This window comes from Phyllostomus discolor, chromosome 7, assembly GCF_004126475.2.
Source record: "Phyllostomus discolor isolate MPI-MPIP mPhyDis1 chromosome 7, mPhyDis1.pri.v3, whole genome shotgun sequence".
In the NCBI taxonomy this organism is placed as follows: domain Eukaryota; kingdom Metazoa; phylum Chordata; class Mammalia; order Chiroptera; family Phyllostomidae; genus Phyllostomus; species Phyllostomus discolor.
The window spans coordinates 56858061-56880237 of record NC_040909.2 but is presented as its reverse complement, the minus strand read 5'-3'; the positions used below and the strand labels follow the sequence as shown (position 1 = coordinate 56880237).

General features: G+C 37.7%; 1 protein-coding gene and 1 long non-coding RNA gene across 2 annotated transcripts in view; both read left to right on the top strand.

Annotated features, from left to right (window-relative positions):
- LOC118501896 (cadherin-related family member 3-like) overlaps window positions 1-7344 on the top strand; it is a 112266-nt gene extending 104922 nt beyond the window's left edge. The window contains exons 14-16 of the mRNA XM_036031658.1: window positions 5045-5289; window positions 6370-6569; window positions 7293-7344. Of these exons, the coding sequence (XP_035887551.1) occupies window positions 5045-5289; window positions 6370-6569; window positions 7293-7344 (497 nt within the window). The remainder of the gene's footprint in view (window positions 1-5044; window positions 5290-6369; window positions 6570-7292) is intronic.
- A 75-nt stretch (window positions 7345-7419) lies between these two features.
- LOC118501656 lies at window positions 7420-12265 on the top strand. Its single transcript, XR_004904286.1, has 3 exons — window positions 7420-7475; window positions 8886-8934; window positions 11741-12265. It is a non-coding gene; the product is annotated as an uncharacterized LOC118501656 (long non-coding RNA).
- Window positions 12266-22177: the final 9912 nt, after the last annotated feature.

The window sequence follows — 22177 nt, the reverse complement described above, 5'->3', positions numbered from 1 at the left end:
TCCAGGAAACACCGAGAGTCCCAACCAAGAGGAACCCACAGAGGCCCACCTCAAGACACATCATAATTAAAATGGCAAAATTTCAAGACAAAGAGAGAATCTTAAAGGCAGCAAGGGAGAAACAGGAAGTAACATACAAGGGGGCCCCAATAAGGCTAACAGCTGACTTCTCAATGGAAACACTTCAAGCCAGAAGAGAATGGCAAGAAATACTCCAGGTAATGAGAACCAGAGGGCTGCAACCAAGGCTACTATATCCAGCAAGGCTCTTGATCAAGATAGAAGGCCAAATAAGAAGCTTCCCAGACAACAGGAGTCTAAAAGAATACACCTCCACCAAACCAGCTCTGCAAGAGATTCTAAAAGGACTGCTTTAAAGAAGGGAGGGAAAAGAGAGAGAGAGAGAGAGGAACACACGTACATAAAAGACAATGAATAAGTACCTATCAATAATAACCTTAAATGTAAATGGATTAAATGCTCCAATCAAAAGACATAGAATAGCTGAATGGATAAGAAAAAATGACCCACATATCTGCTGTCTACAAGAGACCCATCTCAGGATAAAAGACCTACACAGGCTGAAAGTGAAGGGCTGGAAACAAATCTTCCAAGCAAATGGACAGGAAAAAAAAAGCCGGGGTAGCAATACTCATATCAGACAAAATAGACTTCCAAAAAAGGTCCATAAAGAGAGACCCAGAAGGTCATTTCATAATACTCAAGGGAAGAATCCATCAAGAAGACATAAATATTGTAAATATATATGCATCCAACATAGGAGCACCCAAATACATAAAGAAAATCTTAGAGGACTTCAAGAAAGATATGGACAGCAACACAATTATAGTGGGAGATTTTAACACCCCACTATCAAAAATGGACAGATCTTCTAAACAAAATATCAACAAAGATATTGTGGCATTGAACAATACCCTTGATGAAATTGACTTTACTGATATATACGGAGCCCTCCATCCAAAAGAAGCTAAATATCCATTCTTTTCAAATGTACATGGAACATTCTCAAAGGTAGACCACATGATAAGACACACAACAAGCCTCAAGAATATCAAGAAAATTGAAATCATACCAAGCATTTTCTCAGACCACAAGGGACTGAAGCTAGAAACCAACCTGAAGGAAAAAAACCCAAAACACTCAAAATCATGGAGATTAAATAGCATGCTATTAAACAATGAACTGGTCAAGAATGATATTAGGGAAGAAGTCAAAAGTTTTCCAGAAACAAATGAAAATGAACTCACAACAACCCAAAACTTGTGGAACACAGCCAAGGGAGTCCTGAGAGGGCAGTTCATAGTGATACAGGCCCACCTAAAAAGGTTAGAAACATTCCAAACAAACACCCTAACCCTAAGTCTACAAGAACTTGAGGAACAACAACAAAGGCAGCCCAGAGCAGGCAGAAGGAAACAAATAACCAAGATCAGAGCAGAATTAAATGACATAGATACTAAAAGCACAATTCTAAGGATCAATGAATCCAAGAGCTGGTTCTTTTTAAAGATAAACAAAATCGACAAGCCTTTAAGCAGACTCATCAAGAAAAAAAGAGAGAAGACCCAAATAAACACAATTAGAAATGAAAGGAGAGATTACAACAGATACCACAGAAATACAAAGGATTGTAAGAAATTATTACAAAGAGCTGTATGCCAAGAAATTTGAAAACCTAGGTGACATGGACAACTTTCTAGAAAAATATAATCTTCCAAAACTCAATGAAAAAGAAGCAGAAAGCCTGAACAGACCAATAACAGCAGATGAAATTGAAGCAGTAATCAAAAAACTCCCAACACACAAAAGCCTGGGATCAGATGGTTTCACAGGAGAATTCTACAAAGCATTTAAGGAAGAGCTAACCCCTATCTTTCACAGACTATTCCAAAAAATCCAAAAAGATGGGAGTCTCCCAAACTCTTTTTATGAGGCCAACATCATCCTAATTCCAAAACCAAATAAAGACACAACAAAGAAAGAAAACTTCAAGCCAATATCACTGATGAACATTGATGCTAAAATCCTCAACAAAATACTGGCAAACCACATCCAACAATACATTAAAAAGATCATACACCATGACCAAGTGGGATTCATTCCAGGGATGCAAGGATGGTTCAATATTCACAAGTCAGTAAATGTAAGTCAGTTTATGTGATTCACAAGTCATCACATAAACAAAAGCAAAGACAAAAACCACATGATCATATCAATTGATGCAGAAAAAGCATTTGATAAGGTACAGCACCCATTCATGATAAAAACACTCGGCAAAGTGGGAATAGAGGGAGCATTCCTCAACATAATAAAGGCCATATATGAGAGATCTTCAGCCAACATCATACTCAATGGGCAAAAATTAAAATCTTTTCCACTAAGATCAGGAACAAGACAAGGCTGTCCACTTTCACCACTTCTATTCAATATAGTACTGGAAGTTTTAGCCACAGCAATCAGACAAGAAAAAGAAATAAAAGGCATTCAAATCGGAAAGGAGGAAACAAAACTGTCACTCTTTGCCGATGACATGAAAGTATACATAGAAAATCCTATAGACTCTACCAAAAAACTGCTTGACCTAATAAATGAATTTGGCAAAACAGCGGGATACAAAGTCAATATCCAGAATCAAAGGCATTTCGGTACACCAACAATGAAACAGCAGAAAAAGAGATCAAGGAAAAAATCCCATTTGAAATAGCAAAAAGAAAAATAAAATACCTAGGAATAAACCTAACCAAAGAGGTAAAAGACCTGTATTCAGAAAACTACATAACACTGAGGAGAGAAATCAAGGAAGACACAAACAAATGGAAATATATACCGTGTTCATGGATTGGAAGAATTAATATCATCAAAATGTCCATACTACCCAAAGCAATTTACACATTCAATGCAATTCCTATTAAAGTACCAATGGCTTATTTCACAGACATAGAACAAACACTTCAAAAATTTATATGGAGTTATAAATGACCTCGAATAGCTGCTGCAATTTTGAGAAAGAAGAGTAAACTAGGAGGGATCACAATACCCGGCACTAAACTATACTACAAGGCCACTGTAATCAAAACAGCCTGCTACTGGATTAAAAACTGGCACATAGACCAATGGAACAGAACAGAGAGCCCAGAAATAAACCCAAGTTTCTATGGTCAATTAATATTTGACAAAGGAAGCAGCAACATTAAATGGAATAAAAATAGCCTCTTCAACAAATGGTGTTGGCAGAAATGGACAGCCACGTGCAAAAAAAAAAATGAAACTTGAGCACCAACTTACACCATATATAAAAATAAATTCAAGGTCGATAAAAGACTTAAATATAAAATGTGACACCATTAAAGTCCTAGAGGAGAACATAGGTTGGAAAATCTCAGATATCTCACGCAGAAACTTTTCTACTGACTTGTCCCCTAGAGCAATGCACATAAAAGAAAGAATAAACAAATGGGCCCTCATCAAAATAAAAGGATTCTGCACAGCTAATGAAAACAGTATCAAAATAAAAAGAAATCCAACTGTATGGGAAAACATTTGCCAATGATACCTCAAACAAGGGTTTAATCTCTAAAATATATAAAGAACTTACACAACTACACTCTAAGACAAGGAATCCAATTAAAAAGTGAGCAAAGGACTTGAACAGACACTTCTCCAAGGAGGACATACAGAAAATCCAAAGACACATGAAACGATGTTCAATATCGCTAGCTATCAGAGAGATGCAAATTAAAACCACAATGAGATACCACTTCACACCAGTCAGAATGGCCATCATAAACAAAGCAACAAACAACAAGTGTTGGAGAGGTTGTGGAGAAAAGGGGACCCTAGTGCACTGTTGGTGGGACTGCAGGCTGGTACAACCACTATGGAAAGCAGTATGGAACTTCCTCAGAAAACTAAAAATGGATCTGCCTTTTGACCCAGCAATTCCACTGCTGGGACTCTATCCTAAGAATACTAAAACACCAATCCAAAAGAACCTATGCATCCCAATGTTCATAGCAGCACAATTTACAATAGCTAGATGCTGGAAGCAACCTAGATGCCCTTCAGTAAATGAATGGATCAAAAAACTATGGTACATTTACATGATGGAATTCTATGCAGCAGAAAGAAAGAAAGAGCTCCTACCCTTTGCAACAGCATGGATGGAGCTGGAAAGCATTATGCTTAGCGAAACAAGCCAGGCAGTGAAACCAAATACCATGTGATCTCACCTTTAACAGGAACCTAAACAACAAAACAAAGAAAGAAGCAAAATATACCCAAAGACACTGAAATAGAGGACAGGCTGGCAGTGGCTGGAGGGGAGAGAAGAGGGAATTTAAGGGGACAGTGGGAAGGGTTCACAGGAATAAACTTAAAGGACACATGGTCATAAACTAAGGGGAGGGTGGTAATGGGAGGGAAGTGGGGAGGGTGGGAGTGGGGACTGGATTGGGAGTAGAAAGGAGAAAACTGTATTTGAACAATGATTAAAAAAAAAGAATGGGAGCATGGACATCTGTAAATACCTTACTTAATTATAAGAATTAGTTAAATGTCTGCTTCTCTTGCTAGATGATGGTTGAGACTACATGCATGTTGTTTACAATAGTGTATCCAAGACCACTGAGACTGGACTCGAAACTTAATGGGGATTAAATAGATATTTGTGGCCCATTTGATATTGATCCAGACTAAGTTGAGGGTAGAAATAAAATGTCTTTGAGTGGCAGATAAAGGAAGAGGGAGGAATTAAGGCAAAATAATTGGATAATAGTCTGATGTTTGCTGACCTTATATGGAGATCAAACTCATTATCTTAACGTTTAAAACAATTTTTTCTAATTAACTGCATTTATTGTTTGACTTCAATTTATTATGGACCTTGTATAGATGTGGGAATTCAAAGAACAGTAGCAATTTTATTTATTTGCATGTATTGTGTTTCTAAAAGCTATGTATGACAGTTTGAGATCTTTTAATATATCTCAAAATAATTATAATTTTTAAATTATCCCTTTTAAAGGAAATGAGAACCATCATTTTGGATTTGACCCAACTCGAGGTTCAAATACTCCAAAATTAATTGTGAAGAGTCCTTTTAACTTTGAATCTGGAGCTGAATTGCAGCGGCGGTTCCATCTTGTGGTGCACATAACCGATGACAACCTGAAATATGGCAAAGCCACCAAGCCCAGGACAGGCACTGCTATTATAGATATTTATGTGACCAGGGCCAATGTGCCACCTCGTCCAACCACCAGTCCTGAAGTAAAAAGTTATGGAATTTAATCTGGGTCTCTGTGTGGGAAATATTCTCTTGTAAATTTGAGTTTCATTTAGAAAGGCTAAAAGGCTGCTTAGGGTATCACCTTCACCTGTATGCTTACTTGCTCTCTATCCACCCACCCAGCAAGCCGCATTTTAGAGTGTGCATCTGTGACTATAAATTGTGAGTGTGAACTGTGGGTGAAAGAGAGTTTGTGATGATTGCAGGTGGAGCAGAGTGGACCCTCAAGAAACTAATTATGTCTGAATGGTCTGAATGCCCTGCCCACCAGAAAGGCCCACTAGTCAATGAGATCTACCAGTTACAAATCTCACAAACAGACACTTTTAAACATTGTATAGGATGTTTAAACATTGTAACAGGAGTGTGACCATGTTGTTTGTAGTAATGGGCACCTACCTATGGCAGGCACTATACTACATGACTTATGTTCATCATTTCACCTAATGTTGACCCAATCCTGTGAAGTTTAGCAGACCCTTTAGTGTTTTGTTATTTCAAAAATAGATAAGCAAAGCCTCTACAGAACTCCACAATGGCCTCTGAGTCACCCAAGGATAAAGTATGTTCAGCAGACCGTGTGGTTAGTATATTTTATAGTTTTCTATACTTTGAAAGAGAGTCATTTTTTTTTACAATATGGATGGTAAATCTTTCCACCAGACTATTTGATTTTCAGGAACACACTGTTCTCTCAAGATGTACAAAAGGATTTATCCTGTGTAGAGTAGATAAAGCCTAAAAAACCTCAGATATCATCTAGTTCAACCCCTTGATTTTATAGATAAGAAAACTGAAGTCAAGAGGAGAAATGTTTTTGTCCAAGTTCACAGAGCAATCACTGCATACAATTCAAGTCTTCAGATCCTTAAATTGGTGCCTTCTCTAGGCTTGGGTGTTCCTCAGTACTGTGTGCGGTATATACAGAAACTTGTATATCTGAAGATATACCCCATTGTCTGTATAGGACCATGGTTCTATGCTGATGCTGCTATTTGTAAACAGATATTCTCTGAAAATATAGGCTAAAGCTCTGTTTGCTTTGAAATAATATTTTCCAGCAAAGAAAAGGCCTGACCATTTTGTACACAGCTATCAACACATATACATCCAGTGACTGGTACATTCCTTTCATCTTCACTCTGATGGCAGTTTTTTTTGCCGGGTTGTTTTCCTGGGTATGTTTCCTGCTTTGGGGATACGGAAACATTATGAAATGCTGTCAGAAAATGGACAAGGAAATCTCCAAGCCCAAACCCAAACCCAAACCCAAGTATGTGATTTTGTTCTTTTAAGCATCTGATGTTTATGCAGAATTGAAATCAGTTGAGGTTTGATGATTTTACCCTGAGGGCTTCTGCCTAAGTGCCTTTAGGGGCACAAAGGAAAGTACTTGGGATGGTCCCTTTCACCATGGCTCCAAACCTGCTCTATCTTTAAAAAAACAGAAACAACATATCCTTGGCTTCTACCTTAAACATCTGAAACAGGTTTTCTGTGAGAATAGATTTTAAATCAATTTGTGAGCAGACAAGCCAAACAACGCCCCATATTATTTTGCGGCACACAGTTCATGGGCAGCTGTTTGACAACCACCAGGGACTAGCCAAGAGATAGGTGATAAATCCAGGCCTCCTATTCACATTGTTTTGAATTTATGTGAAGCTGGACAGAGGTCGAAGAAATGGAAAAAAATGCAGATGCTTTCATTGCAATCCAAAAATACTTCAGGGAGCATAAAATCATGGCTTCAAAAATGTAGTTGATTATGAATTTTTATTAACTAAGCAGAGATAATTTATGATTCAGTATTGGAAGGTGTCAATGGTTAATGGGATCAGTTTATTTATCATAACAGCATTTTTTAAAAAAAATGGAGATGAGAGAGATGTGATAATAGTCATGAACTGCAACAATTTAATTTTTTTTTGCTATGTGGTGGCATAATGAAACTGATATTTTATCAAATTTTCTTTTCATATAGGGGAATAAATCATATTGCAGGTAAGATGATTATTATGAATTGTGTGATTTAAAAAAGCCACTCATCAGACACCTACCATTTGCTTGTTTACTTATTTATTTATTTATTTATTGAACAGGAGGTACAAATCAAACAGAAAAGATTGTCATGGAGAACAGAAATAAAAAACTAGAGGTATTAACAGTAAGTACATTTTTATGATCCCTTTATAGTAGAAGAAAGAGGCCTACTTTTCCTCTATAATTATTGTTAAACAAAAAGTCCTTCCACATAGACATATGGTAAATTTACCCAGGCATCATAGAAAGGAAATAAAATTACTTCAATTTATCTGCTTCTGTTGAATTTCTGTGTATTAGAAAACTTGAATTTCAGATCCAGTCTTAGAATCTGGCTTTGGTCAAAATTTGCTGCAAAACTAGGGGTGGGGGGTAATGGGGGGAATGGGGGAGGGGTGGTGGAGGGGCTGGAACAGGAGTAGGGGGGAGAAAACTGTACTTGAACAATGATTGAAATAATAAAAAAAAATTTTGCTGCAAATATTGTATGTGTATTCAACAAAAATAACACTAGACAAATGAAAATACAGGATTATTTACTATTACTAAAAATAAGATCTAGATTTGAAAATAGATTATATATGTGATAAAAATGAGTAAGTCCTCCAACCCTGGAGTTTCTTAGCAGATGGTAGAATCTGCACCCTGAACAGAAATCTTGAATTGGCTGATGCTCATTCATTAAAGTATCTATATAAACAACCATACAGGAATTATAAATGTGGAGCAGAACAAGAAAAGGCATTTTTAGTTTCCATCTCCCTTTTTTACTTTCTACATGCTGCTCCATTAACAATGGATATTTCCATCTGAATCCTGACTGATCATGACATTGTTTCATGAGCTAGTTCTCTTTCAATGCTCTCTTCTACTGCCCCTTTCTTTCTGAAACTGATACCAGCCAATCACCTGTATTGTGCACAGACTATGGGGCTTAAACAACAGACATTTATTTTCTTCAAGTTTTAGAGGTTAAAAGTCTCAGAGAAAGGTGCTGGCAGGCTTGGTGTCTCCTGAGGTCTTTCTCCTTGGCTTGCACATGGCTGCCTTCTTTTTGTATTTTCACATGGCCATTTCTCATCTGTTTTGTCTGTGTCCTAATCTCTTGTTTTTATAGTGACACCCATCATATTAGATTAAGGCCCACCCATATGACCTCATTTTACCTTAATCACCTATTTGTAGGACCTATTTTTAAATACAGTCACATTCTGAGGTACTGGGAGTTAGAGCTTCAACATATGAAATTTGAGGGAACACAGTTCAGCCCACAACACTTCCCATCCAAGAAAAGAGGCTTCACATCAATAAAAAGATCTTAATTAAGAGAGGGTATGGTTGGTAGGGGCTGATGTAGGGGCTGGGGCTGGGAGGAGACAAAAACAGCAGGAAATTTTTGAACCCAGGTTGCTAGCCCTCTGCACAAGAAAAATGAGATAATTTGTAAGTCACCTGCTCCAAGTACTCAATACATGTCAAAAGTAATTTTATCAGGCTGACTTTATTGTTAATATTTTGTTTTTGTTTTTGAAAGGAAACTGTTGTGTATGAGACCATATTTGATGGAGAAGCTATTGATCCAGGTATGGTGTGGAATATATTTCAAGTTAAGCCCATTTTGACTATTTGGATGCCAGTGTTGGGCCTGAGGTTACTCAGCAAAAGTCTCAGGGCAGCAAGACCAGCTGCTATCTGCCTGGGTCCTTCAGACTTTTGCAGTGGGGTGGAGTCTTAGGGAGTTCTCAGGGTAGAGCTAATGTAGTTCATCAAGCTAATGCAGATTAAGATTTTGTGTGTGTGGAGGGAAGAAAGATGGTGCCTATCAGCCTCACAGTGGATGGCTCAACACAGTGACAATGGCAGCTACCCCTTCAACCCTAGCCCCAAGCTATACAACTCAGTCATTTTCCCTTGTGCATCTCTGGTATCCCACTTTCACCGCAGGGCTGCAGTTTCTCTGTTGGAGCCCAATGTGAGTGCCTGTGAATAAGAATTTGCATGGTAGCTCTTTAAGAGGGTGCCTGGGTTTCCAGTCGCCTTCTATCTCCCCTGGATGGACAGAATTCCTGCTTTTTTTCACAGCCTGATGTTATGTGGGTTCCTCTTCCTGGCACTAGCATTGAAGATTGAGTAGCTCATTGTGGAATTGAGACTCCTCACTTCTCAGTGGGATCTTGGCAGCTGAGATATCCTCTGATTAACTGCCACACCTGGGTATGGAGCCAGTTTCAGGGCTCTGACTCTCCTACCAGTCTTGATGTGTTATCTTTATATCCGTAGTTATAGGACTTCTGTTCAGCTAGTCCTCAAATGGTTATCCAGGTTGATTGTTCTATAATTTAATTGTAATTTTGATGTGGTCAGAGGAGGAGGTAGTGGGTGCAGCTGCTATGTACTCCACCACCTTGTCTCGAACCTCCCACTTGCTCTTCACATAATCTCAGGCCTCTTCATGTTGTTTCTCAAGTAGGTGGAATTCCAAGGGATAGGAAGGTGAAGTTGTCTGTTTCCTGAGACCTGAACCTGGAAGCTGGCACAGTGTCCCACCCTCCATATTCTATTGATTAATCCAATCATTTTACCCATATTTAAAAAGAGAAACATATATTCTACCTCACAAGGAGTGAGGATCAAAGAATTTTTGACCACCTTTAATCATCACAACATACACAGGCCACATGGGTAATGGATTTGCAATTCTTGGTCTAAAGATTTATTTCTTAACTTTGGAATTGTGAGGCAGATCATACTTCAATTTTATAAAATATTCCAGAAGCTTTTCTTTTTTCCATGCATTTTTTTTCTCTAAAGGAGAAGTAAGAACTGGAAGTCACTAGAGGTATTGGGATAGCTCTGGATGTTCATTAGAAGATTTGGGTTTGAGCGCTGACATAAAGTAAACCTGAACAAAGTACTTAATTTCTCTAATGCTTCATTTTTCTAGCTGAAAACCAGCATAATACTGTGGGTTTTGCCTGTTACATGGGATGATTGTGATGTTTAAATATAAATAAGTTAGATCAATCAGTGCATTTGGCTTTGTTTGAAACTGGCATTTGATGTGTGACTCCTTAGCAATTAGTCTTCATATTGAGTGATGGTATAGATTTATTGGTGGAGGGAGGTATTTTTCATGGAAGTGCATTGTCTGCCCTAACACAGTAGCCCTGGCAGAAGAAGCATATTTTTAATCAATGGAGTTTTTTGAGACCTCACTTAGCACATTGAAGTATTACATGACACAGAAAAGAAATATTTTAAAATAAAAATGTTTTGCTATATGTGTTCAGACATGCCATCATTTATCTAATGTTCAGTGGAACCCAGAATGTGATGCATAAAGCATTGTTTTATTCACAGATACATTTATTCACATATACATTTATTCAAAATGTATTCAAAGTAAGAGAAGACATGGGCTCCTCCACTAGATGGTTAGTAGCTGGACATCTTGGGTTCAAATTTAGGTCTCATTGGCAAGTTACTTAACATCTCTGTGCCCCAGTTTCCTCATGTCTAAAATGTGGCTCATAATATATATGCATGCCACAAGGATGTTGAATGGATTAAATAAATTAATATATGAAAATAGAGTCTGGCATATAGTAGATACTATAGAAGTAAGCTATTATTATATATTACTGTTATTATTATTTTTATTTATTAATTATATCCCAGACACCTAAGAAAGAATAATTTGTTGAATTTCTACTATATCATACCCTACTTACCATTTCTTTTGCCTCTTTCATATTACTATATTTCACTATTATTTCTATAAAAGGTTGGTGGGTTAAGGCTCAGACATTGTGTAAGGCACATCACTTGAGAGGCAATTAAAAAATAGTTTGACATGTTATTTTATTCAAAGTTTGATTTTAAAATAATTACAGAATCACAAGACAATACACAATAGTACAGAGAGGTACATTGTACCCATCACCTAGCTTCCCCTAAAGGCAACATTTTCTGTAACTACAGCACCAAAACCAGGAAACTGACATTGGTCAATGAAGTAGACTATGGACTGTACTCAGATATGACCAGTTTTGGCATGCACTTTTTTTTATGTGTCTGTGTGAATAGTTCTATGACATTTAACCACTTAAATTCATATGACCACTACTGCAGTTGAGATGAAAAACCATTCTTTCAGCACAGAAAAGCTCCCTAGTACTAAAGGGGCAATTTTTAATGCATATGAAATCATATACTGCTTCAAGTTTTGCTTATAGTTTTTCCTTTGATAGCAGAGCAAGGCTTGAAGAGACCAGAAACTTGTTGCTATGCTGGATATATAGCAAATGCTCATAAACACTTTGTGGGATGAACAAATGCTTTGTGAGTCATTGTAATTCATTTTTTTCTGTGTTTTGTGTCCCTTCACAGTCTCTGGGAATATGTATGAGTATAACAGCAGAACAGGTGCAAGAAAGTGGAAGAAGACCCCACCCCTGGCACCAGGAGTTGTCCTTGGTAAACATGTACTCCCTCCCAGAGTCCCACCTTTCTGAGGAGTCTACATCCTTACAAATTCCCATGAAGGAATAGCATTTTCTGGTATTTTTGAATGATTGCTTTTGTGTGTGTCTATGTTACTCTTGTGGCAATTTTTTTCTTGGCTACCTAAATGAAATTGTATATGTGAGGGCTAGCTGCTTTGTTTATAGCTTTCTGTAATCTTCCAGTTCAGGGTGTGTGGGTGAGGGCAGCAGGACTGAAATTCAGTCTCTAAATATGCTTTGCTAAAAACTGGAGACTAAATTGATATATGTTCACCGTCTGACTTTGTGCAGTGGAAGGTGTGTTTATTATGACTGGAGACTTTGTTTTGCTCACTCCTAGAGCCCCAGCACATGCTCGGCACAGAGTGGGGACTCCATACATATTTGATGAATAAATGAATTTTAATATATAAATTTAGATCTCTTGCCTTTAATTAAAATTACTTATTACTCCTATGATCCACAGAACAGAAATGTGAATTATCTTTAGGGAAGAATGTTTTTTGTTTCTAGTAGTCATAAAAAATGAAGAATGTTTTGTCAGCATTTTCAAAAAGTACAACTGATCTTGTTTTTAATTTGCTTTTTGTAGTACTATAGAGAACAAACCCTGGAAACTTTAATTATTATTACTGACGACTTGCCAAAGAAATGTAGGCTTCCAATCTTTTGAGAGCTATGTATTGAGACGTATAAATTTTAAATATACATGAGCTCTCTGATAGTCTCCCTCTTTGGTTATCAGAAGACATATGATATCAGGAGACCAGAGTGTTGTTGATAGTAGAGGCTAAACCCATATTTAACCCAAAAATGAATTCAACTTGGGGTAATTTTTAAAAATGTTTACTTATTTATTTTTAGAGAGAGAGGAAAGGAGAGAGAAAGAGAGGGAGACAAACATTGATGTGAAAGAGAATATCCATCAGTTGCCTCTCATACACACCCTAACCAGAGACTGAACCTAAAACACAAGCATATGCCCAGGATTCAAGCATATGGTGGTTTGTGGGACAACACCCAACCAACTGAGCCACACAGGTCAGGGAGAGAGAATTTTTTAAATGAATGTTATTCAATGTAAAACATACCATGAGCAATGAGTTTAAGTCAGAAGATAATGGGAAGTTGGATGATCAGAAATGCCTTGATACTGGTCCCTTTTTGCATGTGTGCATACAGATTATTCCTTTTCAGTCCAGGGACACCTCACCTTCAAAGAAGAGAGAGCACTTGATGATAAACAGGCTAATTTTTTCATTTATTTCTAGCTCAGAAGGTCAATCCTCAGGAGGCATTATGGTGTAGGGGATTCAGTGGATTTGAAATCTAGAGCTTGGACAAGTGGTGTAGACTTTTGAAGTTCAATTTTCTTCTTCTAGACTATTGTATACAATATATACAATCATCCTGCCTAATTTCTATCTCATAATTTTGTTATGAGAAACAACATAATAGAATTGAGAGTCTACATTTGATAGTGCTTTTTAAACGATAAGTGTTATCTAAGTATAAAGCAAGATTAGTTTCATTAAGTCAGAATTGGCCTGTGAGAGAGCAGTGGCTTGGAATACAGAGGGGGTCACTTCATGGTTTTAAGCCAGTCTATGATGGAATTGTTTGGTAATTAGCTTCACAATGTTTATGAAGGGAGTATACTGCCTTGTTCCAGACAGCATGATAATTTTTCACCAGGGAAGAGACTGGAGACTGCAAAAGGGCTCCCCCATCTCTGGAAAGACCCTCGCTGGATCAATTACAATTAGATGGATGTAGATATGTAAATCTCCATCTGCCACCACCTGAGCTTTGAAGGAAAAAAAAACCCCAAAGCATTTATAAACTTCCCTCTCAAAGTATGAACTGAATCAATTAGTATTGCATGTGCCTGTGCCAAAATCAAGAAAACTTCATAAGTTGTGTTAGCATTCCTTTGATTAGTTGTTTTGGCTCTCAGTTTCAGATATGACCAAGAGAGAATGCACACACTGGAGCTGACCCAGGGGTTTGGGGGAAGGCTAAAGAGGGCTGCTATCGGGGGCAGGACCCTGGAATTTGATCTCCTGTTTGGTTCATAATCAGTTTGCATTCAAACTCTAAGTGCTCTTTCCTGTTTTACCACCAGGCTCCAATTTAACAATAATGATTGTATTCATTTCCTCAGGCTGCCATAACAGAAGACCACAGACTTGGTGGCTTAAACAACAGCAATTTGTTTTTTCACAGTTCTGGTAGAATTCTAAAGTGAAATTTTGGCGGGACCACACTTCCTCAGAGCCTCTAGGGGATATTTTGTTAATGGCCTCTGGTGGCTCCCCTGGTCTTCCTGGATTTGTGGCTGCCTCCCTCTAATCTCTGTCTTTCACATCACTTTCACCTTGATGGATCTGTCACATTTCCCTCTACCTAACTCCTATAAGGACATTTGTTAGTGGATTTAAGGCCTCTTGGGTAATCCAAGATGATCTCCTTGTTTCAAGTGCCTTAATTTAAACACAGCTGCAAAGATATTTTTTTCCCAATAAGATCATGTTTACAGGTTCTAGAGATTAAGACACGAACATGCCTTTTTGGGGGGTGACCATTCTACATACTGTAATGATTTTTAAGTCTTTAATATGTGGTATAAATTAATACCATGTTTCTGGAGAATAATATGACCATTTTAATTTGCTTAAAAATATTTACTTAGTGCCTACTATGTGCTAGGAATATTTTAAGGCATTTAATCAATAAATATGCAAGTGCCTTGACCTGGTAATTTCATTGCTTGAAATTTCCCTGTAGATAGGTTTACAAAAAAATCTATGAGATTTTTTTAGATGGCTGCTCATGGTAGCATTGTTTATAAAAGAAAAACAACTGTAATAAAATTAAAGTGCCTATTTAATAAGGGGGTCAGTTGCAAAATCACATCATGCCCATATTACATTACAATATTTAAAAATTAGGCATATATTAATATGAAAGATATATTAAGTGACCAAGGATGGTAAACTACAGAATTTTTATTAATATAAATAATAAAAAAGCATCTGTGTAGATCTATATTTTGGAATATGCATAAACTTGGGGGGCAGGAGAAGTCACAGGGAACTGTTAATAAAGGAATGTAGAGAATGTAGGGAGATTTTTACTTTCCCTTTCACTGTTTATGAACCATGGAATTTTCTAACCTTGTACATATGTTATTTTATTTTTTAATAATGTAAGTAGGTATTATCTGGTGGAGAGAATTTAGGGCACTTGCTTCTTTCAAAATACTTTATTCTGGAATTTCACAAGAGGTCTGAGGCTTTTCTTACAAATCAATTTGAACTAAGTTCAGATCTGTCTACTTCTTAGGGTATTTTCTTCCTTGATTTGTATAACTATTGTTACTTTTCAATCCGTCTCTTTTTTTTTCCTTTTGAAATTGATTGTTCTCATGTTAGGCCTCTAGGATTTAGTAGCTAAATCTCTTATCTTTTCCTCTTATGATTTCTAACCCATTGAATTTTTTGCACTGCTGTTAGAGATTTCTTCCATGTGATATTATGGGTCAATAACTTGCGTCTCACCAGGGCCATCCTCAAGTCCATCTCATCTACTGATTTTTCAAATTTTAAGATCCTATTTTTAGTTCTAGGAAAGTGTGTGAGTGTGTGTGTTTGAGTGTGTGTGAGTGAGCATGAATGTGTGGGAATGTGTGTGAGTGTGTATGTGCAGAATGTGTGCACACATACACATTATACATGAATGTAAGTCATCATATAATATATTTTTGTTGAAGTTGTCCATTGCAGTAAAGGTCCATCTGAATATTTTATATTTTTTTTCTTCAGGGTTCATGGCTCCATTAGGCTCTTGGACCCCTTGACCTTCATGTCATTTTTTTTTCTATCAGTTTTGGGTTGGGGTCAAATCGCTATGTACCTTTCTGAGGCCACAAAGGAGGCACAGTTGTTTCTCTCTATGTGGGCTGATGAGACAGCAGAAGAGGCCATTGGTTCTCTCATGATGATAAGGCTTTGCTTGTCCTCTTAGCTGCAGGGACAGAGGAGACTTACCCAACCCTCTCAGTGTTTCTGCATGTCTTTGCGGGCCAGGGAGACATGACATCTCCTTACTGGCTAATAGCCTGTCTCTCTGGCAGTGGAGAGAGGATCCAGGGGGCTTGATCTGCAGGAGTGAGATCCTAGATCTGTGCAACAGGGATCTCCTGTGCTAGTCCTATACTTCTGGTTCAGAGAGGAGGAAATCTTGGCTGACTTACAATCACTTTCTCTTTGCCTGATCTATATACCACCTGGGTGCCCAGACCAACCTAAAGTTACATGAATATAGTTTAGATGAGCAGAATGGCCCTGCCAATGAAGCCTAGTTCAGCTAACCTTCAGCTGACCCTCAAATATGTGAGCTCCAACAACAAATGCTTATTGTTCAAAGCCCCTGGTTTGCCATGCAGCAACAGCTACCTGATACCAGAAAGAAGGTGGGATTCTATCCTCATATATGTCTCTATATTTAAAAACCCATGCACAAAATTTTTATTTAAAAAATTGAGACCCAAGAAAATATTGAAAAGGTGGAAAAGAGAGAGCTGATATAAAGTTTACTGAGATAAATTTGTGGAACCTCAAATTTAGAAGAAATACTGGACCATATTTTCCTTGAAAACAAAAGTTGTGAGCTACCCAACATTTCCTTCCATAGTACCTGGCCTAAGAGAGGGGCCAAAAATATTTAGTAAATAAATTAGTTTAAAAATATTCCTAGTCAAATCCTTACACATAGACCAATTGTAAAGAATTTCCCCCTACAGCCCTGGCTGGCGTAGCTCAGTGGATTGAGCGCGGGCTGGGAACCAAAGTGTCCCAGGTTCAATTCCCAGCCAGGGTACATTCCTGGGTTGCAGGCCATAACCCCCAGCAACCTCACATTGATGTTTCTCTCCCTCTCCCTCTCCCTCCCTCCCTTCCCTCTCTAAAAATAAATAAATTAAATCTTAAAAAAAAAAAAAAGAAAAGAATTTCCCCCTACAATGTTTCCAGTGTTGATCCTGGGTCTGCTTAAATATAGCATGCTGGGGAGCTCATTACTTACCAGGCAGCTCTCTTCACTGTGGAACAACAGTAATTACAGGATTATTTTATTAAAGCAAAATGGAAATCTAGTTGATAGGGTCAAATCTTAGCTAAATAATTCAAAAACAGTTATTTCTCATTAACAGTGAGGGAAGGCTGATGAAGAAGCTGCTGTGGACCAGAACAGCTGCACAATCGCTACCCTTCAGTACTGTTACCTTATATTGTATTTCATCCAGCTCCAATTTATACTCCTTCATCTATAATAAATGGTTTGATTCTGCTGGAAAAGCAAAATAATCCATTTTGAATAAAAATTACCCAGGAACATAATTAACAGCATCTCATTTTATTAGCTCATCATCTAAAGTCTCTGAGGAGTGTTTAAGTAGAAAAAATCGGCAGTTTTATTGTGTTCTTGATGTCTTGTGAACATCACTTACTAGTATGACTGTAGGGCCAGTCTAAATACTTCACTGGATCTAAAACAAATTTAATTTTTGTCTGTTGTTGTGAACAATAATATTAGATTTAAACAGTTCCTTATTTAACATTATAGCGTATCTTAACAGACAGCAACTTACCTGATTGTAGGTAAGGCTCCAGGACAAAGACTACGTGTTGAGTTCTTTATCTCTCTCACCCTTTAATTCAGCAGTTGCCAACTTTTTGGCACCAGGGACCTGTTTCATGGAAGACAGTTTTTCCATGGACAGGGGGGATAGTTTTGGGATGATTCAAGTGCATTACATTCAGACTCACTTTCTGCTGTGCAACCCAGTCCTTAACAGGCCCAGGCCATTATTGGTGCATGGCCTGGAGGTTGGGTACCCCTGCTTTAATTTTAAGAGGTCAATATGGAAGTCTGTATTTAATTTATATAAAATGATTAGCAAAATATATAAAGCATAAATGTTTGAGAAAAGTTATCAATTATATTTATTATTATATGCAACTACTATTACTATTGCTGTTAGTAGCACTATTACTAGCCAGTAGTAGTATTACTGTTATCCAGCTCCTCAAACAACATGTTGGATCCTGAATTCTTTCCCACCTGCACATTCATTCTCTCCTTCCAATAGACAAATGGAAAGATACTCCCTGTCACTAATCATTAGAGAAATGAAAATTAAAACCACAAGGAAATATCATCTCACACCTGTCAGAATGACTATCATCAATAAATCAACAAACAAGTGTTGGCAAGGATGTAGAGAAAAGGAAATCCTATTGCACTGTTATTAGGGAAAGCAGATTGGTTCAGCTGTTGTGGAAAGCAGTGTGGACTTACCTCAGAAATTAAAAATGGAACTGCCATATGACCCAGTAATTTTACTTCTGGGTATACATCTGAAGAAACCTGAAACACTAATTTGAAAGAATATATGCACCCCCATACTCATTGCAGCATCATTTACAATACCCAAGCTATGGAAGCAACACAAATGCCCAGCAGTACACAAGTGGGTAAAAATGTGGTGGTACATATACACAATGTAATATTACTTGGCCATAAAAAAAGAATGAATTCTTACCATTTGCCTCAGTTTGTATGGACCTAGAGGATATTATGCTACGTGAAAGAAGTCAGAGAATGACAGATACCATATGCTTTCACTTATATGCAGAATCTAAAGAACAATATAAACAAACAAACACAACAGAAACAAACTCATAGATACAGAGAACAGACTGATGGTTGCCAGAAGGGAAAGGCTGTTGGGAGACTGGGAGAAAAGGTGAAGATATTAAGAAGTACAGATTGGTAGTTACAAAATACAAAATAGTCATGGGATGTGAAGAACAGCATAAGGAATACAGTCAATAATATTGTAATAACTATGTATGGTGCCTGGTGGGTACTGGAACTATTGGGGGAACACTTTGTAAAGTATATAATTGCCTAACCACTATTCTGTACACCTGTACAACTAATTCAAAATAATATTGATTGTAAACTATAATAAAATGTAAAATATTGTTTTTAAATAGAAAAAAGAAATAAGGAAATTGGATTTACAAAAAAAAAAAATCCACAGGAGCCTGAGGATCTTAGATGGGAAGCCGCTGCTTTAGGTGAACAAATGAATGAAGAAATGAAAGAGAAAGGGAGGGAAGAAAAGCACATCTAATCATTTTAAATTAATGTATAAGAGTATTTTATTAACAAAAAGTAGCATAACTATGATAATTAAACATCTTCTTACAAGACTTCCAAGACCAAAGATAGTGGAGGCTCAGTGGAGAGGAATTAAGTGGCATTCCAAAGGTTTGTTATTGTAGTACTGGGCTTTCCTAGCTGGAAAAAACTAAAGCCCATGGACTAATGGCACAAACATAATTAACTGGGTAAAAGCCAAATCCATAAAGCAACAAGTACAAGCCTTATGAGTTTAAGAGTGAAGTCATCCATTGCTGATGCCTCACTTTTCTCTGTCACGTTCCAACATCAAGCTTCATTCTTGGCATATAGTGAGTATTTAGTAAGTCAGTGTGGAATAAACAAAGGGGGGGGTAAGAGATTTCTTATCAGAAACCAAAGGAATGTTTCCATGTTCAATCCAGCCCAATAGATAGTTGACTAGATGGCAGGCAGGTTTCATTCCTCATTTGACTTGTATGCTTTTTGGTTTCTTCCACATCCACTTTAGTTTTAGGTATTATCACAATATTGAAATTATAGGATTTACCTATTGGTTCCTGGATTGTCAAATACCTGGCACAGATGCTGTCCTGAACTTGGCTTGTGGCAGACATAGCTAATGGATTGCAGCACACCTTTTGCTGAGTGTGGATGCACCATGTAGTGGCCATGGAGATGTGCCACCCAGATTCCTGTTCAAGGAAGGACTTGCTGTCCACCTGCAGGGATGTGATCAGCAGACATTCCAGCTATCAGCATCTTTAAGGTCAGCCTCAGCTGACCTTAAAAAATAGATAAGCCCAAACCCTTCTCTGGCCTGAAGGCTGAAGAGAATATAGCCAGGCATGAAGAATCTGGCTCATTTCAGCAAAAACACATGCCTTCCTTCAAAGCATCCATTGTCCTTCATTTTCTAAGATGGAGTTTCATTCATCGTCTAAGACAGAGTTTCTCAATGTTGGAACTATTGACATTAGGTACTGGATAATTTTTTGTGTTGGGGACTGCCCTGTGCAGTGTAGGATGCCAGTAATGACAACTGAAAATGATTCCATTCACTGCCAAGTGTCCCCTAGGGGGCACAATCTACCCGTATGAGAACCCCTGGTCTAAGAGTTTTGTCAGGGAGGCAGCCTCCAGTTAAGATAAATGAAACCCTTAGCATGTTTTGAAACATTCCCTCCCTGTGGGCCTTGACCCCCAGTCTGAGCTCTTCTCTCAGGACAGGGCAAAGTCTTCTTGAACTAATTATCACCAAGATGGAAGAAAGGTGGGTGACTCCTCTGTTTCCTAGTTAATGAGGCTTAATTCCTGACAGGGTTGGTTGGTGGCAGCTGTGCCACATCTCAGGACAGATTCTGACTCCCATACCTGGGTCCTTTGAGGCACCCTCCATCCCAACCTGGGCAGCCTGCAAGTGGGTGCTGGTTTCTGTTCACACCCTGAGGGAAGCTTCATTCGCCATGGCCTAGAGAGAACTGAGGGCTGATTTTCTGACCCTGGGACTAATTTGAGCCCAAAAGGGGCAAAGTCATTTATTTAAAAGGTAAGGAAACAATGTAACTCCCAGGAACTTCTAAAAATAATGAGCACTTAAATACTGTTGGAACATTTGGGATCAGGTGTGAGTGTATAGGTGGGCATAGACTTATTTACTTCAAATGTTCACTTGTATCCTTTTTTAAACAGGTAATACTTACTCATTGAAGAAAATTCAAAACTGTAGATCTACCAATAGAGTAAATAAAAAATCATTCATAATTTTACTACCTAATACTAACTGATTAATATTTTGAAAAATAATCTTCTGTATCTCTTTCTTATAATATATGGGGAAATGAATTTTATAATGAAGGTAGGATTGTATTGTGATACTGCTATATAAGTAACTCTATTTTACTGATAAATATGGGCTGAGCCTATATTTCTCATATCTCCACTTTCTTTTTCTTTCTTTCTTTCTTCCTCTTTCTTTCTTTCTTCCTCTTTCTTTCTTTCTCTTTCTTTCTTTCTTTCTTTCTTTTCTTTCTTTCTTTCTTTCTTTCTTTCTTTCTATTTCTTTCTTCTTTTTCTTTCTTCTTTCTTTTTTTTTTTTTTTTTTTGAGGTTACTGTCCCTTCATTTACAATGAAACCTCCTGAGGGAGGAAGTGTTTTTTTAGGACTAGCCTAACTCTGGTTTTTCAGAGGGAGTAAATATAGGCTGGGATTGTGAGAATGCTGACCACATTCTCTGCCCTGATCTCACTTACACTTGCGGTCCCCACATACCTCCCTCCCTGGGCCTTGGGAAGGAGTGCTGACTCAGTTTGTAGCTTCACACTGAGAAACTGAGGATGAATCCTGAAGGAAATATCCACAAATAATGCAATAGCTGCTCAGAGTTTCAAAACAACATTTGCAGCAGTTAGTACGCAGCACCTGATACTGTTTACATAATACCTATCAATCTGTAGGATTTACAAGGTAATGGAAAAAAAAAACTCTTCTCACAAAATCAAACTTTTTTTGTTTTTGGAGGTAAAGTTTTTAATAACAATGTGTTGGAGGAGAAGTGATTGACCCAATCTTCTGGGTCAAAAAATTACTCCCCCCCAAAAAAACCCCAAAATCCCAAACACTTATTTGGCTCTTCGCTTGAGCCAAGCATAATCTGGTGTTGTGGATACTGTAAGACTGCCAAGTTCTGTGCCCTCAATGAGTTTCCCATTCAGAGCTGAGCTGTCCACTATGACAGCCATGAGCCCCATGTTGCAATTGAATACTTAAAATGTGGCTGGTCCAGCTTGAGTTGTGCTGTAGATTAAAATACACACTGGATTTTGAAGACTCACAATGAAAAAAATGTTAGAAATACCTTTAATAATTTTTGTGTGTTGATAATCTGTTGAAATGATAATATTTTGGATATTGGGTTAAATATGGTATATTAGTAAAATTTCACTTGCTTCTTTTCATTTTTTTTAAATGGCTGTGAGAACATGCAAAAGGACACCTGTGACTCTCAATGTAGTTCTACTGGGCAGTGCTGGTCTCAAGAGGAGATAGGCAACAGATGCCATGTAGACATGCAGTTATGTGATTCCAAAGCTGCCAAGTGCTTAAGAAGAG